At 46.5% G+C, this 17,787-nt stretch overlaps 5 protein-coding genes across 5 annotated transcripts; 3 read left to right on the top strand and 2 right to left on the bottom strand.

Annotated features, from left to right (window-relative positions):
• Positions 1-7: 7 nt before the first annotated feature.
• On the bottom strand, positions 8-3,125 carry I302_101673 (uncharacterized protein; the record flags this gene model as incomplete). The annotated part of the gene is made up of 15 exons (XM_065869337.1): positions 8-103; positions 199-336; positions 418-747; positions 804-816; positions 901-909; positions 970-1,114; positions 1,179-1,388; positions 1,447-1,597; positions 1,662-1,737; positions 1,802-1,901; positions 1,967-2,029; positions 2,092-2,210; positions 2,285-2,349; positions 2,410-2,698; positions 2,785-3,125. The coding sequence occupies 15 exons, from the start codon at positions 3,123-3,125 to the stop codon at positions 8-10; spliced, it is 2,145 nt and encodes a 714-aa protein (XP_065725409.1).
• Positions 3,126-3,716: 591 nt separating this feature from the next.
• Positions 3,717-8,953, top strand: I302_101672 (uncharacterized protein; the record flags this gene model as incomplete). The annotated part of the gene is made up of 15 exons (XM_019187051.1): positions 3,717-4,936; positions 5,008-5,176; positions 5,238-5,340; positions 5,397-5,877; positions 5,951-6,233; positions 6,296-6,385; positions 6,449-6,571; positions 6,637-7,092; positions 7,167-7,305; positions 7,365-7,480; positions 7,539-7,685; positions 7,751-7,917; positions 7,992-8,225; positions 8,411-8,621; positions 8,771-8,953. 15 exons carry the CDS (start codon positions 3,717-3,719, stop codon positions 8,951-8,953), a joined length of 4,122 nt encoding a protein of 1,373 aa, XP_019049929.1.
• A 535-nt stretch (positions 8,954-9,488) lies between these two features.
• On the top strand, positions 9,489-12,562 carry I302_101671 (uncharacterized protein; the record flags this gene model as incomplete). Its single annotated transcript, XM_019187050.1, has 8 exons — positions 9,489-9,584; positions 9,689-9,796; positions 9,909-10,096; positions 10,207-10,447; positions 10,511-10,795; positions 10,857-10,977; positions 11,055-11,900; positions 12,000-12,562. 8 exons carry the CDS (start codon positions 9,489-9,491, stop codon positions 12,560-12,562), a joined length of 2,448 nt encoding a protein of 815 aa, XP_019049928.1.
• Positions 12,563-12,855: 293 nt separating this feature from the next.
• Positions 12,856-15,230, bottom strand: I302_101670 (uncharacterized protein; the record flags this gene model as incomplete). Its single annotated transcript, XM_019187049.1, has 5 exons — positions 12,856-12,999; positions 13,140-14,437; positions 14,488-14,579; positions 14,645-14,780; positions 14,840-15,230. 5 exons carry the CDS (start codon positions 15,228-15,230, stop codon positions 12,856-12,858), a joined length of 2,061 nt encoding a protein of 686 aa, XP_019049927.1.
• Positions 15,231-15,989: 759 nt separating this feature from the next.
• Positions 15,990-17,268, top strand: I302_101669 (septum-promoting GTP-binding protein 1; the record flags this gene model as incomplete). Its single annotated transcript, XM_065869336.1, has 7 exons — positions 15,990-16,066; positions 16,172-16,255; positions 16,318-16,396; positions 16,501-16,653; positions 16,835-16,954; positions 17,045-17,122; positions 17,209-17,268. 7 exons carry the CDS (start codon positions 15,990-15,992, stop codon positions 17,266-17,268), a joined length of 651 nt encoding a protein of 216 aa, XP_065725408.1.
• Positions 17,269-17,787: the final 519 nt, after the last annotated feature.

Here is a 17,787-nt window from a genome sequence, read left to right as displayed (position 1 = left end):
TTTAAGCTCATTCCGCACTTTCCTCTCGCATCTCTGCCAATCTCCTTCTCATAGCTTTCTCAGTCTTTGTAGGCGGGACTTTACGGCTGATCAATGCGCCGACCTGTCCATGTATATCATTGATTAGCATACAATCATGTATGCAACGTATTGATCCGTATTGTAGTGTAACGGGTATGGAGCGAGAGAGGAACATACCAAAGCCATCAATCCACCGAATCTCAATACCCAAGCTACTCCGTTCTTCCCTCCTCCGCCTTCAGCGCCACCAGAGGAAGGTATGATATCTGGTTCTTGGTCTGCTAATTTGAATATCACAGAAGCGACTACAGCGATCTATACTCCCACACCCAAGTCATCAGTAATCTGATCCCTCCATCAACTCAGAGATTACGCAGCAGAGGGACGAAGACCTACGATAAATTGAGGGAAGACAATAGCCAAGTTATGTATACCCATTATAGTCCCTCCAGCCACTGGCCCAGAACCTGTATATTCCATACTCTCGCCTGCATTTTCGATATCAGCAGTAGAGTAACTCCTAGTCAACGGTGTCCTTTCGTCTGGGTCTCGCTCCCGTCTTGATGGTGAAGTAGGCTGGGATCTCCATGGTCCGATGGGCGTCGAGGCTGCTCGGGCATGGACTGGTCGATAGCCTGGCGCAGGACCGGCCGAGGCAGGAGGGGGAGGTCGTCCGGATCGGGAGGCAGGAGGGGGAGGAGGTGAATCGGACATTTCTTTGAGGAACTGCGGGTGGCCAACGTTAGTGAATATGATGGAAGGAGGAGAGAAGTAACACTCACTTCCATGATAATGCTTTATGATCAATGAATAACAGAATTAGTCACGAACCAAGTCAGATGAGTTGAGGAAGTCATAAATTGGCTCATCGCAACTCACGCAAAAGGTCTGAGTGTCGAAACTGATGTCAGCAATCATTCTTCGTGAAGTACGACGTGAGAAACTCACACCCAACAAGCGATAGCCCAGCAAATACCGACCAAAGCTATCATAACCGTGGCCTGCCATACTTTCTTGATGAAGAAGGTCGATCCCATTAGAATACCAAATAAGAGTAATCCTGCTGTCCAGATATTACGAAGCATGAAAGGCACTGACAAAGGGGCACAGCATGAGTTATTGGCAATTTGCAACAAAAAGTTGAACCAACAACTCACTCGTAGGAAGTTTCAGTGGTCTACCTTGTCTCGCAGCATCGGCTTTCCATTCTCTTACCATCTCCCTTATACGTTCCATCTCGATATCATCCTCGTCCTCTGAGTCATCAGCATGCAGTTCACCGTCTCGTATCTTCTCTGATACAGGCTTCAAGAGTCGTCTGTCCCGTGCAGCGAGATATGGGAGAAGTGTACCGGCGATAATAGCCACTATGTCAGATATTAGCCTTAGCTGGGAAACTTTGTTGTGGTAACGGTGGAGACTCACCAAAGGAGTAGATCAACAAAGCTAAACTACCAGCTCTCGTAGCAGTATCCGTATCAGGAACATGGCCAAGCTCGTGCGTCATCACCTCCGCGACATAGGTAGTGGAGTAGAATAGGTAGGGGAACCATCCCATGAAAGCGGCAATTTGTACCTGTTCATTCCCGGATGATCAGCGTCCTCGTCACTATCAACCAATTGTAGTAAAGCTGACTTACGATGCAGACTCGTCTCACGGGTTTGGGAAGATGTAGGATCGCCTCGTATATCGTGCCGACCACATCCCGGATCCGCCTGGACATAAAGTTCAGCTTCTTCAGTGCACTTTCGGTGCTTGTAAAGCTGAACATGAACTCACGACCTTCTTTCACCAAAGATACTTTCCTTTTCAGTCTCTTCGGTAGTCCAGCAGGTTATCCATACGGTAACAGTGAGCAGTATGAGGGCAACAATGCAGACTATACAGAGAAGCGAAGATCACGAGTTAGCTTGTTTAAGGAAAGTCGGGCAACAAACAGCTCACCTTTTCGGAATTGACCACCTCCTACGAGTCTGATGATAGGAACATTGGCCAGATTCAGGAAGCCTACGCAGTGAAATCGTAATTAGCAGTGGACTTGAAAGACCATTGGATGTAGATGTACTTACCCATAGTGAACCCAACAATATTACCAACATGATTGAACCTTCCATGCCACGCATTTGCCGAAGCTAGCTGTTCTCCAGGTGTGACATCAAGTACCAAGTTCCGTAACGAAGCTTGTAGACTGATTATTTGTAACATATAATCAGCTTATCTTCTTGAAAGGTGTCCTTGCCGATAAATGTTTAGCTGACTTACGCATTCAAAGCAAAATCAAGACAGTAAAACGAGAAAACTGCAATGGCAATAGCGGTGTTCTTGACCTATAGAGCAGGATTGACATCAGCTCATATCCCCCCACTTCGAATAGCGACTTAGCTCACAAGTTTGACGCTCCTTGGATCCCAGTCACCTTGACCACCTCCAAATAGATCTACTATAGCTTTAGCCACCGGTTCGGTAAATGCCAAACCCAGTCCACTGAGCACCAAAAGTATAGTAGCAGTTACTATCCAGTATCTTCTCCTGTACTTCGAGTTGGACGAATCTGATATAGCGCCAATGAGAGGTTGAGCGATGAGACCTGATATAGGTCCTGCTAGCCATACTAGCGATGTGAGCTGTTCGGACAGACCCAAAGAGAGGAGGTAAGGTGTTCCGTAGCCTAGTTCGCTGCGCTCATACAGACCAGATCAGTAGGTATTCATCTCACGTCTCAAAGAAAGCTGGAATATAGGCAGGTGGGAAGGCTCACTCACACAGTCCAAGCAATTTGACTTCCACCCATAGATATGGTCAAGGCCATCATCTTCCAGGTACTCAATCTACCTTTATTACCCTTTTCATCATCTTTCTTCTTGATCCTCGTCCGTGACCTTGAACGAGAATTGGTACTTCCTCTTCTCTCCCTATTAGCCTCGTCTACGGATAGTCCCCATCCCGCATTACCAGTCCGTCTACCTGGTAATTGTTCTTCGTTTGACGTGTTATCTGGTTTGGGTGATTTGCGAAGCAAAGATGAGAGGGAGGTGTACTGATGCTTTGTCGGTGGTGCTACGCTACTCTCTGCTTCTTGGTTTGGAGGGGGGTCACTGGACATGATGGGTAAAGAGAGACACGGAGAGTGGAGAGTGTAGAGTGATGAGAAAGGAAGGCAGCCAGTAGTAGGAAGTAGGGATGCGGGTGTGGGTCAAGGTGTTTATCTCTTTGTGTCACCCTTCCACTCGTGTTCTTGTTATCCCTCTATCTGAATGGAGATGGGATGAGGGTCAGGATGCAGAATGGGGGGCGTGAGATGCGTGAGATGCGTGAGATGCGTGACAGTAGTGACAATGAAAGAGCAACAAGTAAACTCTCTGTTTGGCACATGTTATGTACCACCGGAACGACATTCACCGAATTATAACTATTGTTATATGGGAACAAAGGGTGTGACGTAATCAGATATATGATGCTCTAGATGATCACTCACTCAGGGTCAAAGCGCTTATCCTGTACACACCTTCCAACACGCGTCTGACACGTGCCCGTTCGCACCTCCCGCTACGCTCGGTCATGAGTTGACCATAAATCTAGCCCGTCACCCGTCATCAACAGCTCAATCCATAACGACAAACAATAACAACCTCCTCATCGATCACATCCAAATCTTTCACATATACCCATTGCTAGAGGGCGAACCATCGTCGAGATGTCTAGGAACCCTCAACCCCCTTCATCACGATACAAGATATCATCACCTCAGCCATACGTCTCAAACGAACTTCGAGGTGCCTACACTTCAGATAACGGACCATACCCTTCATTTTCACAAGCTGCCCCTCAGCAACCGCCTCAAGCACCGCAACAACAGGCATTATCACCTCCAGAGAGGTACGGTCAGCTGAATCCACAACAGCATAGACAGAATGGCGGACCAAGTAGACCTGCACCTGCTCCCTCTGCTCCTGGGGGTGGTGGACCGCCTGCCAGTCCAGCTAGGCCAGCCAGATCAAGAATGAGAGAAGCAACTCAACCGCCCTCTCTTCCCACCAACCTTTCTTACTCTCAAGCTCCTATACCTGCGCCTGCTCCAATCCCCTCTCGAAGAAATGATCTCAGACCCATTCAGACCGGAGGATTAGATACTCGTAGACCATCAACAGGTTCAAACGGAGGGTATGACATGGCTACCTCACCCATTTCACCCATCTCGCCTCATGTCGCTCCTCAGCAGACCAACGCTCTCTTCTCAGATCCATTCGCTGCTGATCGATCACAGCGTGCCGATTTACGTGCCCAGACTTCTGCGGCAGCTCAACAAGCATCTCAGCCGTTTCAGGGTGGTCCAGGAACGGATAAACTACGAAATGTAGTTGGGGCATTTATGAATGCCAGCAAACAGCGTGGCGTGGACGATCAACCCTCTCAGCCCGTCTCAGCACGAAGACCCAATCGGAGTGATGCGAGAGATAAACCAAGGAAGAAGGATGAGGATCAATGGGAAACTGGATTGGGTGAAAGTGATCTCGATCAGGTATTAAAGAAGATAAGGAAAGATTGGCCTTTCGTCTTAGAATCAGATTTCTCGCCATCGACTTTGGCTTTATCCCTCCTGTCTTCCCAGCAACATCAGCAGACTTCTTCTCTACCTTCTCATCCCAACTTGTCCTCTTTCTTGAGATTACACGAATCGTTATCATCAGCACTCCAAGCTGCTGTACAAGCTCATTTCCAATCTTTCGCTGCCTCCTTGCCCCAACATGCGACTTTCATCGCCACGCTGAGTAAAGCCCAGGAACAAGTCAAGAACTCGAAAGAAGCGTTGAGGGAAGCAAGAGATGGTTTTGCCGGTAAAGGGAAATCTGAATTATCGGGTATCAGAGCGAGGGAGAGGATGGTAAGGGACATGCTGAAGATCTTGGACACAATGTGGGTGGTGTTTTAGCTTTGGATTATCTATGATTGTCAAAAGACACGAGAAGCTGATCTTGATCATGTAGCGACCACCTCAAACAGATACCTGACCAACTTGAATCGCTCATAGGTGACAAACGGTTCCTTCAAGCTTCACTGATTCTAGTCAGATCACTCAAAACCATCAACAAACCGGAATTAGCAGAGATAGGTGCTTTGTCGGATTTACGAGCGTATTTCGGATCCCAAGAAACAGTGAGTTAGCTGTCGGTTAAGTTTTGATCCATTGCAGACAGCTGATTTACCGTTGTTATAGACACTCACCGAGATTCTGGTTGAAGAACTGCATAATCACATCTACCTGAAAACGTTCTATAGTGATTCCAGGTGGAAATCTTATGTACCAGGGCAACAAACTTGTGAGCTGTCTCGTTCCGTCTTAGAGGGAGAGCGCAAGCTTACGTCCGCTGCGTAGTGCCTATCATCGAACCTCAGAACGACGATCTCCCACCACTTCCTCCATCTTCCGACCTTACACTCGTCACTTCGCCCACAATCAACGGCGATGTTGCTCCTCTCGCTGGTCCAGGTCCCTCATCCAGATTCTCAAGATACCTCAACCACCTAGCTGCTAAGCCGAGTCACGACCCTCTACTGGATTACATGGACTCGGACCTGAATTCAGCACCAGACGTACCTGTCATATCCCATCAGAGATCAGGCTCCAACACTCTTGGTCAAGCAGGATCGCATGGATCGTTATCATCTCTCCTTGGCAATTCTCATGGTGGCGATTCAGGTAATCCAGAAGCTGACTCGTACGCTTATATGGAGACGTTATTGGAGGCATTAGCAGCTATGGGCAAATTAGGTTCTGCGTTGGAAATGATTTCGCAGAGAGTACCAGGGGAGATACATGCTTTGGTGGAAACTACTCTAGACGAAGTCGAGGAGAGGTGAGTTACCCATTTCTCTCCTGGCTCATTGACAGAGTAACTCACGTTTTGCTATTTGTAAATCACGTTATAGATCTGAAGCTCGTCGAGAAGAAGTGGATAGCTCTCTGCGTCCCTCGTCGTTCCTCGGCCCATCACCGGATTCCATCTCGGCTTCTAGACTCGACTCAAGTCTGAAGCGGAGATCGCTCTTTTCCCCCGGGGAGACTAACCGTATTGAGATGTCTTTGGGTGCTACGGGTCCTCCACAACATGCTGCGATCCTACGAGATCTATTTTGGACGCTATATTCGAAATTGGCAGCTGTCTTGGAGGGCCATAGGGTTATTTATGAGGTTGCTAGGTGGATATCTTCGGTCAGTTGGCTCAAATCCTCGAATTTGTACAAGAGAACCAGCTGATTGACATCATAATGCAGAGGCGAGACTTCAAAGACTTTTCCTTGTCAAACGCTTCTACTTCTCTGACTATACCTGTACTGGAAGTTTGGAGACCTGTACAACAAGAGGTCAGTCCGGCTTTTGAGCACATACGCAGAGCCACCAGGCTGATAACCATCTTTGATGTCCAGGTGCGAACTTTGCTACGAACATATCTTACAGACGATAGTCAAGGATCAACGCTGGACAGACATCCTATACCTACTATCAACGAAGTACTGAGGGATGGTAAATGGGGCAGAGACAGACAAAAAGTGAGTCTTTCACAGTACTGATTGTTGAACGGGGCTGAACTAATTTGTTCATTTCTGCATCATAGCAAATGTTCAAATTCGCCGATACGGATACCCGAGCCGTACAGAATGAGATCAAACCGATCGATGATCAACTACAACAAGCTTTAAGAGTCTCAGTACCTGGATTAGTATCTATGCAAGTCGCTGGTGAAAGCACCTTGACCGTACTTGCCGATTCGGACGATCGATACTCCTCTGTTGGAAAACATCGAACTTTGATCCCTCCAAATGCTTTCAACGTTACCACCCTGTTCCAACCTACCATTTCCCTGATCCAACGAGCGACATTCATCGTCCCACCAGGATTCGAAGATGCCACTGGAGCTTTCTCGACTGTCCTTGAAGATTTCGTTGTCAAGGTGTTCTTGCCTCAATTGGACGAACGGGTCACGGCATCGTTCCAACAGGCTGTATCGGGTTATGATGCTTATCAGGTGGATAGGTCTATTGGGCAGGACTTTGTTATTCCTCCGTTGAAGGTGAGCTAGGTAGTTCCCGCATTTGCCATATAGATGGAATGAAAAGCTCATGCGTTATATTCATTAATGCACAGTCGAGCGTAAGAGTCATGGCTCTCATTCATAGTCTATGTGTGATGCTTCAGACGACCCCGTTCCACCGAGAGAATTATAGTAGATTGATCGTTGGGGTGATCGTGCAATATTATCAGCAATGCAGCTCAAGATTCAAAGGTCAGTTGGTCTGATTTGATGAAGGCAATATAGCTGATATTTTGGACGTAATCTGGCAGAACTCGCTTCATTGCCTGCTACGATTGAGAATCCCTCCGCACCATTGGCTCTTCCTGCGATATGGGCTCAAAGAGAGGATATGATCAAGATTTTGACTGAGCTGCGGGGTGTACCGGTGAGCTATCCCTTTCATTTTGCGTATAGAGGTCGAAGCTGACATTTTCCACTTCTAGGATAATGACCGAGCTGGGTTGACGAGTGTGGAGCAGAAAGAGATCAAGCTTGAACTGGATCTTTTGGGTGATGAAGGGCTTGTGGAAAAGAATCTGATTAATTCCATGAGGAAACTAGAAGCTTTGGGTAATCTTTCTCAGAGCTTGGTGAGTTTAGCCTATAAAAAGTGGTATCTTCGAACCTTCAACAGCTGACGTCGTTGTTGTAACAGCGATGGTTCATCGATTCTCTTCTCGACTTGCAGAGCGTTGCAGAAGAACCCTTATCGCCAAACAATGAGCAAGCTCCATCAGACTTCATATCTTCCTCTGCGCCTGCGCCAGTATCGTTGATAGATGGAGATACACCCAGATTACCATTGACAAGAGCGATGGCACAGTAAGTTTCAGCTAAGTTTTCGTCTACCTTCTTCAGACAGGCGCATGAGCTGACTATGAATGAATTACTAACAGACGATACGAAGCGATAATTCAGACGTACGAGCAACTCGCCGAGATGGTTCTGAACACCATCAGATTGGAAATAAGATGTAGGGTGATCTGCAATCTCGGTGCGTCGACCCGGAAAGGAGATTTTAGATTGGAGAGCGAGGCTTTGGAGCCTGGTCCGGATGTGTTGGATCTCAATGGGTCGTTAATGGAGATTGAGGAGATTGCTGAGCGGACGATATTGGGTGATGATCATGCGTGAGTGATTCCTCCCATTTTCTTACTTCTTTTGTCTAATCACCTTCTCACTCGTTCGTACATTCTTCCTCCCGTCTCCTTCTGCTCTGTATTGTCCTTATCACCTGAATTTTCCTCTTTTGGAACACAATGGATCTTAGTGGTATGAAACGGGAATTCTGAGCTAAATTCATGCCATATAACAGCTTCATCTTCAGAGGACTAGGTCAGCTAGTAGACCAAGTATTCATCTCATCCTCCAAAAATATCAAGATGGTCAATGCCGCGGGAGTGAGAAAGATCAAAAGGAATATACTGGCTTTGCAGCAGACTTTGAGGGGTATTGCACCTGCTGCCAAGGAGGGTCAACTGGGTAGGGCAATGGAATTTTGGGAATTATATGATAAGGGGCCGAAGGTGGGTAACGCTTCTGCTCGGCTGCTATATACTCCTGGATATTGTATCCTTCCTCTCTCAATCTCTCATTCCTCTACAATGCCACTTGCATACTCCCCATTGGTTTATGGAAGTGGACCAAGCTGATGGTGTTTTTTGGGTGTGAACAGGAAATGCTCGAAGAGCTCAAAACTTCCAAACCTCTCTTCTCATTCGAAGATTACAATACGATGTTGAACCTACAGTGTAAAGCGGACCAAGACGATGCGCCATCTTCAGAGTTGAATACTTATTTGATAGATCTGCATGCTTTGTCTATGAGTATTGAGGGATGGGAGATTGGCGAGTCATAGTGGTTGGTCAATCCACCTGATATGTTAGATCACTGTATTTCGGATGGGTCTGATCAGACAGGCAAATATGCATTCATGATTGATACGGTCGAAATAACAATGTATTTTTATGGTATATCAAAAGCCGAATGATTCGAAACCTCCCTACCGACGCCACTTGACTGTCACTCAGTGACGGTTTCGAAGCTTGTTTTTTTCGGTTCAAGAGACCTGACAACGACTGATTTGGTCACTTGGTAGTTGTCTCATCAAGAGTCATGACGGTTACAACATGCATAGGTGGGTCTGGGGGATGCTAATGATACTTACTAACGATGCTTGGGAGAAACAATCATTTTGATCGTTTACGATATTCACTTGCCTTCATCGACTTGAGGTATCCCATCATGGTATGGTGCGAGCGCAAAATCTTATAATCTTTGATTCACTTCCAGGAGAAGATACATCTACGTCAGCCCAAGAAAAATTCAAAAGGAGAAAAAAAGAAGGAAGGACCGACAACCTTGATGGTTGTGCTGTACTAGGTGACTTCAGAATGATCGATTCATTCAATCAAACGCTCACGGACAATATTACGCTCTCTCAAAATACGACTGGAGGTGGGGATGAGAACGAAACCGACTTCTCGTTGGTAAGTCTATCAAGTGTTTCTGACCATTGCTCGCACCTCCATGAGGAAGGAATGTACAGTGTATGGGATTTATCTAGCTGACAAATATTGATTGCAACACAAAGATCGAGATCATACTAGCGGACGTACCATTCCTCGCATTGGGGTTTCTAGGCTTGACCATCATTACTTTTTATTCCACTTTTAATCGGTCCAATCGACGTATGTTGCTTGTAAGTCGACTTTGCTCTGCCCACTTCCCAGATATAACACTACTATTTTCAATCTACCCGAGCATTCCTCATAAGAGGTGCTAATCTGCTGCTGCTCCACCTGACGACACAGCTCGAGATATCCTCTCTCTCGGCATGCTTCGCCTCCCTCCTCAACCTCATAGGGATGTTCTACAACCAGGACCAAGTGGCCTTTTTCAATTTCCAGAATATACAGGAAGAGAGTCTGAGGAAGTTCATACTGGTCATGTTGAGTGTTAAGCAGGTTCTGTTAGCGATATCGACGGGTATCAGGTTATTGTGAGGTGTTCTACCTTTCATCAACCAGAGAGCTTGACGCCATCGCATCAGAATCTGAGGTATGGGGCAAAGGAGAATCGAAGGCTGATTTCAGTTTACTCTTCCACCAGGTACTTTCACTTCTCTTTGGAACAGATTCGCAAACAGCAAATCGACTTTACACTTCTCACCAACGGCATCAGTGTGGAGGGTGGTGGCGGTGAGAAACGACCTAAATCATTCACACAGATGATCCAGGAGCGGAATCGGACCTATTGCGATGCTGTTGATGGACGTGATGCACAGTGCGTGTGGAGTAAGATGGCGAGGCTGTCTATCATCTTTACGGTCTTTGTGGTATTCACCCTTGAGGTGAGTTCGAAGACACCCATCATCAGATATCATGCTGATTTTTGGTCTATTACCTTGTCTCAGCTTACATGGCGCATCGGTTTCCTATTTGATCTATCCCAAGCAACCATTTTCAGGCGCATGAACATCGCGAGCTTCGCTATCCAATCGGTGTTATACCTCATTTTTAGCTCTTGTCCAATCCACCATATCATCCAGACATCACGTACCTTCCGCAAGAACGTATTGAGGCAGTATGGCGGACTGATCGCTGGGGTTATATTAGGGGTGGTGGTGATCATTGGATCATTGGCGTCGTTTGGGCTCTCTGAGAGAGTAGTGGGGAGATTATTCCAGGGTGTTCAGCTTGTAAGCATACTTTCCGTCTGGTCTCCTGTGTGGGTTCCGACTGATAAGACGCTTGGTGTAGTACGTCTTGATCATTTCTCAGATGATCCTGGATTTCACCCTTCTCCTCCAATCGACAGCTCCTCCTGTAACAAGCGACTCCGGTGTGAAGTATCAGTATCATCATCAAGACTCCTACGAAGGTGAGTCTGTGTGCCATGGTCACTGCACTGTCCCTCTTGTAGACAAGCACGATCGACTGATCAAAATATACTACTAGTCCTGTCCATCCCCGACGCATCGATCTTCCGAGTCTCCCCACCAAGCATCAGCACCCCTTCGCCCCACCCTTTTCTTCCCAATAACGGGAAGAGGGTATCATTCGTACCCAACATCCACTCCCATCGCCCCTTCTCACAAGGTCATCCGCGGGACCCCCCCAGATTCAGAACCTCAGTTTCATCGCGAATCAAAACTTGGGTCCTATCTGGCCATTCTGCATATTCCCACCCAGAGGAAGGTCGATACCTGAACATCCCTCCTACTCAGCGCAGTTCGGGACGATCCTCTCATTCAGGTAATGAAGGGACGTACGAAACTCACCAAAACACCTTCGAACGCAACTCGACCCCAATCCCTCCTTCTCCAATTTCGAAAGATCGTGATAGTGATAGGTTAGAACCGAGATCCATGGAGCCTGCTCGTCGATCTTCCCAGACTATATTCAATACCCTTACTAGGTTTTCCCAGGGTCAAGGGGACAACATAATGGATTTGATAGGAATACGACGAACCACACCTTCGCCAGGTGCTAGACGGTTGATCCTTGGTTCTGAGATGGGTGATGCTGAGGCTGAGGGATTACCCAGTTCTGGGAATAACTCGAGAGAAAGCGGGACAAGTGCGAGTGGGTTGGCGGATTTACCGCTCAATTTCCCTAGACCACCTTCGAGGTCTACCACTGTGCCCACATTGGATAAGCTCGATTTTGGAGATATGGCTGTGGACGAGTTACCATTGCCCAATAGACTGTTTGTAAGGGAGCAGCAGCTTCAGATGAAGAATAAGGGTCATGGGAGAATGAGGTCCGATATGACTCATATCAACGTTACGAGCTTTATAGAGGGTGAGTGAGGCGTTGGTTGATATCTGGAAGACATCTTCCTCTCCATGTCCTCTCGTGAAATTTTTTGGTAAGAAGTTGTACTGATCAATAACGGTATAGGTGGCTCCTCAAGAGTAGACAGTATGGGCAGTACCGCCAACCTAATCCACCAACAATATCAAAGTATCACCTCTCTTATCCAACCTTCAAGCTGGATGAGCAAACATCATTCCAACCTCTCAGCGACACTGACCTTATCCTCAGAAGCACCCACAGAGGTATACCTCCCTGTGCCACCTTCACAAGCTCACATTCACGTCCAATCGCCAACCTCAAGCGGGAGCAGCGATACCACCCCTACATATTCGATACACGACGTGAGAGACGCACAGATTAGTAGAGTCCTAACTCGATCGACTAGCCAACCATTACTTCCTACCTACACAAACACACACGCATCTTCAAATACACCTCTAAGATATGAAAATCCCTCTACTTTGTCTAGGGTAGGTCAGATACAAAGGCAGAGTAAGAGCCAGAATAGACTTAGCGATCCCATACCTGAATCTCCTACTTTACCTTCATCAGCTAATAGTCAATCCAACTCGAAGGGCCAGGTCAAAATGGGACGAGCAGCTACAACGGGTCAGGAATGGTATAAGAGGAAATACGGGGTTATATAGACTCTCAAATTAAGAGTTGAGCAGGCTCGATTCTTCTTGGTCTGTTTGTGCTGAAGTGGTTGTATGACGATGAATGAATGTATCAATTCGGATGAATCCTCTTTCATGCAAGTGATGATGCATTTACAAGATGTATAAGCTACTACATCCTGAAGTACAATAGCATACTGTATGCCTTTTGTATTGCGTTGATCCGATTTTAAGTGAGGATCGAGATCAACCTCTTAGACAAGTCCCCCACTCGTCCTTGACCAACTTTCTACTTTTCCTTTCCCTTTAACTAAAGATCATCGTCATATCCTCTTGCTTAACCCGTTCACTTTATCCTGCAGCTCATCCAACCTCTTCTCCCGTTTCTGTATCAGCTTCTCCAACCCCTCAGCAGATATCAACGGCTTTGCCAATACCTGAGTCCGTAGAGCTGTGTCGAAGCGTGTCTGCATACCATGCAACGATAAATCAGCATCATCCTCTCATCTGTTATGTCTCGAACTTTGCAGCAGGTAGAGGTAGCCATTGGCTCATATCTGCCTGATCTCCCAGAGCGATTGTTATGCTTCGAGATAGATTCACTCACCTCCAGATCGCCTTTCATCATCCCCGTTATCCTCTTCCAATCCCTCCAGAACTTCTTCTGGGCCTTACCCCACAACCTCTGACCCAAAGCCAACGAAGCTACTACACTCAGTATTCCTAGCCCCAAAGCTGTGGATGCAGAAGTCAGAGCTATAGGAGGGACGTAGCTCATCCAGCTCAATGATACGCCCAATAAGGACGTAGCGTATGTGGTGAGCAGGGCTCGTTGAGCCGAGGAATGTAGTCTAGGTATCGATTGGGTTAGGAGTTGTTGGCGTCGTGTTGATATGGGTGAAGTGAGGGATGTAGGTGTCAGCGGGGGTATGGATAGTGATAGTGTTGATAGGTGGTTGAGAAGTAATGGAGAGGTGAAAGGGTGAGTTGAAGTGGAAGATGTAGAATGGGATAGTTGACGGATAGTATGGTCGGATAGAGTATTCAACTGAAGTTGTAGATGCGATAATTGGCCGGACTCGAATATTATCTGCCGTTCCAGATCCGTAGCGAAGTTGTTATTCAGATGATTCGTCAACTCGAATTGGACATCATCGACCCTCGTTCTTCCTATCAATCCTAGCCAGCTTAATCTACCATTGAACTTCTCTTCCAGCTGAGACTGCACTTTGTTCATATCATATTCAACTGAACCTTCCACCAGTCCACCTTCTATACCTCTACTAGCCACACTTAGATGTTTAGCTTTCGATGCTCCTTGCTGGGCTCCCCTACGCAGCTCCGATACAGTGTGTAAAGCATCTTTGACTATATCCCTGTCGGATGCTATTATATTTTCGATATGCGATAATGCTAATCCAGCGACTTGACGAGAAGTCGATAATTGGGGTTCAGAGATGGATGTGAGAGATTGGAGTAATGATGATTGTAATGGACCGATGTGCGATTCTAGGAATTGATTTTGGAAGACTTCGAATGCTCTAGTCTTGGAAGTAGATGTCGAAGGTCCATGTTCCTGTAATCCGGCTGCTAAAGCATCGAGAGCATCCAGGGCCTTTTCAGCTTTGACGAAAGAGATGGGCACCGAAGCAGGATTGAAAGACGTCTCTTCTAAGGGGTTGACCTTGAGTTTACTCAGTTGGTCTCGTAATTTCGCTTCTATGGTTGTTTGAGAGGTATTAGGAGGGAGATGGCCGTTGATGACGAGATGAATAGATCCACGAGATAAAGCGAGGGGTAGTATAGAAGATAGTTGGGGTGTATCGGTCAGTCGTATAGGGTCGAGGACGACAAGTAATGAGTCGGTTGAAAGGAGGGTTGATAGAGTATCTTCTGCTTTCTTGGCTACATGATAGTGTAAGCTGGTTGATCTTATCCTTCAATTTGCAACTCACTGTTCACCTCGATAACATCATAACCCGTTGACTGGAGCCATGAAGCAGATAATGACAAAGATTCCGGTTCTCTATGTGGATTGGGTCCATGTCTGTTTACGACGAAATAACAGTGTTAGCTTCGGACGAGTGAGCTCCGGGTAAGAGCAGGACTGACCCTATCTGGAATACATCAATGTTCGAGCCTTCATGTCTAGTCAGCAAAGCCCTCCTACTAGCCTCGGTATCCGCCAATGGATCTTGCAGCAGAGCTGAAACGACGTCTCTGGGAGCAGCGAGGGCATCTCCGATAACTAACCAACTTTTGTTAGCTGTCTGAGCCTTTCTGAGGACTGACTGGTTAGCTACATACCGGCTATCCTTCCTCTTCTTGCAGATTGCAGATCTTCCAAACTATTTCTGATCCTCCTCGACCATATATCATCACCTCCGATTTCCTGTTCTAAAAGATCCTGTATATCCTGTAAGATGGGTATCAGGTCTCCTGCTCCTGAGACCGGCTTGGGCACTATCACATCTTCTACGGGTATTTGAAATGGTTCCGACGGTTTGATAGCGGTGGCAGCTGAAGCATATCTTCTTATTAAGATTGATCCAGATGCTGAGAAGAGGTGTTGTGAATTTTGAGAAGAGGTTGTGGACGAGGGATATTTCGGACTAGATATGACTGCCGGCCGAAGGGTTTTAGACGATATCCTACTGACCTGACGAGGCGCTGAGCGTACCAGTCTTGTGAGAGACATGGTTGCTGCTTTTTGTGGGGTTTATGGGATGGATAGAGTTGAGCTTGTGAGGTGAATGAAGCAGATGATATACAGTATGTAACCCGAAAAAGACGAAGTAAGAGCGAGAGAGAGAGAGAGAGAGAGACTATGAGAGTATGAGGGGTGTCAACATGAAACTTATACGAGTGTACCATTTACAGGTGTTCTACGCGTCTAAGCGTAAAATCAAGAATGCGAGGATGACAACCAACATAACAATAACAACATACTCATCATCCCATCCTATACCAATTCATCACTATCATACCACCTCGAGAGCTCATCCCATCAACATACTCTAATTCACACTCGTTACGACTTCTCACGTATATCACGAAAACAGACAACAACCACTCGGCTTCATCCTGTCACTACACTCAGAATCAATCCAGCCATCACCCATCACCCCATCAAAGTACACGGGCCGTGCTCGTATCCTGGCCACTAGCTCTACAGCATCAGGAAACAAAAACTTCAGTCAATCTTCCTTCGCTCCTATCGCCAACCTCTTCCTCTCCAATCTCTGATTCACGCGACAGATACCAGGTCAGCTCGATTGTTCATGGCATACCCTAATTCCGCATCTCTCAACCATACCAAACTCGTCTCGGCATAGAAGTAATCATCAAATCACGCTTCAATACACATCACCAATCGGTCCTTTCCTCACTGGCTAGCTCGGATTCTCTCACAAAACCCATCATCATCCCCAACCCAACATATAGTACCACCACCACGATGACAGACCAAGGATACATATCTTCCGGATCAGGTAGCGGAAGGGTATCAGGCGGTGAAGGTGGAGATAGGAATTCGTGAGTACGGCTCGAGGGTCCTTACGTGTTTCGTCCAATTTTCAATCTGCTTCGCGCATTACAACCATGTTCAGCTCGTGCTGATCTATCATGGGGGTTCTGCAGAATCGTCCTGAAAGTAGGTATGGTAGGAGATTCGCAGATCGGTAAAACGTCGTTGATGGTGAAATATGTGGAAGGGAGCTTTGAGTGGGTGCACTCTTAGCTGCCGGGTCAAAGTTGTCATAAAAGCTGATGAAACATCGTCGTAGTGAGGATTATATACAAACGCTAGGAGTGAATTTCATGGAGAAAGCAATAACGATACGAAATACCGAGATAACATTTTCGGTGGGTTCTGCCTTTCTCTCTGTTGACAAATTGCACCATCAGCTGCATAGATCATGGCGAACAATTTCATGAGCGATAGCTGATGCTCGGTCGAGTTACCGCAGATATGGGATCTAGGTGGTCAGAGGGAATTCGTATCGATGTTACCTCTAGTATCGAACGATGCAGTGGCGATATTGTTCATGTTTGATTTGACCAGGAAGGCGACGTTGAACAGTGTGAAGGAGTGGTATAGACAGGCTAGGGGGTTTAACAAGGTGAGTTGTGGGTTTGGCGAGTGATGACATATGGCATGGAAGCAAACGGAGAGTGAACTTGACAGAGACCATCTAGTAAAGAGGGTGGAGTTGGTTCGTATGGGAATAGAAACGATGGGAAGGGGAAGTGCCGCAGTCACTACAAAGTAATATTGCTGATCCTTGACATGACGCTCCACAGACCGCCATACCAGTATTGATAGGTACGAAATACGATCAATTCGCCTCCTTCCCGCGAGAAGAGCAAGAAGAAATCACAAAGCAGGCCAAGCGGTTCTCCAAAGCGATGCATGCTCCTCTCGTACGTGTCAGCTTCGTCATCTGTCGTTCTGCAACTTGTCGTATCACGAATATGCCAAGGACAGGAGCTGACTTGAATTTGGTCACACAGATATTCTGCTCAACCTCACATTCGATAAATGTACAGAAGATCTTCAAGATCGTCTTAGCAAAGGCTTTCGATCTGAAGGTGGGTCTTGGACGTGGTGCTCTACCAGCCACCAGATTACATGATAAAATGGCAAGTGTACTGATGTTCTTCCTTTGGTTTGCCAGTGCGTCATACCGGAGATAGACGAAGTGGGAGAACCAATCTTGTTATATGTGGATGTGTAAACGCTGAGAAGACTTAAGGTTAGGAACTGATGGTGTATAGACTTGTAGAAAGGGTTTAAAGGGGCCATGAGATCCTAATCGTTACCCAGAAATTACTATACTCTCCCATCCTCATCGCATTCTGGTTGTCTTGTTTTATCCGTTACGTCTTACATCCTTTTCAGATTCAATGTACATCACTTGATGATTATCCATACTTCACTTGATCAACTACACAAACACAAAGTCATTCTTTATTCCAAAATAGCAACCATTACAGGGTTTTTTCCTCCGTTATTGATGGAATCGAACATCTCATGGAACAAAGGCAGACAGCATGCAACACCAAGATGCCATATATACGAGTCAAGTCGACGCATGGACAACAGACAAGACAATGCATCGAGTGATGAGCTATTCTAATGATGGATGACATATAAATGTGAAATGTAATGTGATCGAAATGAAGTGTCTAAGTGAAAAAAGACGAACTAATCTAATGTATCCTCATTTATATACAACAAAGGATGATGACCGGTG

Source organism: Kwoniella bestiolae, chromosome 1, assembly GCF_000512585.2.
Source record: "Kwoniella bestiolae CBS 10118 chromosome 1, complete sequence".
Classification (NCBI taxonomy): Eukaryota; Fungi; Basidiomycota; class Tremellomycetes; order Tremellales; family Cryptococcaceae; genus Kwoniella; species Kwoniella bestiolae.
The sequence above is the reverse complement of the archived record's forward strand: the minus strand, read 5'-3'. Positions and strand labels throughout refer to the sequence as shown.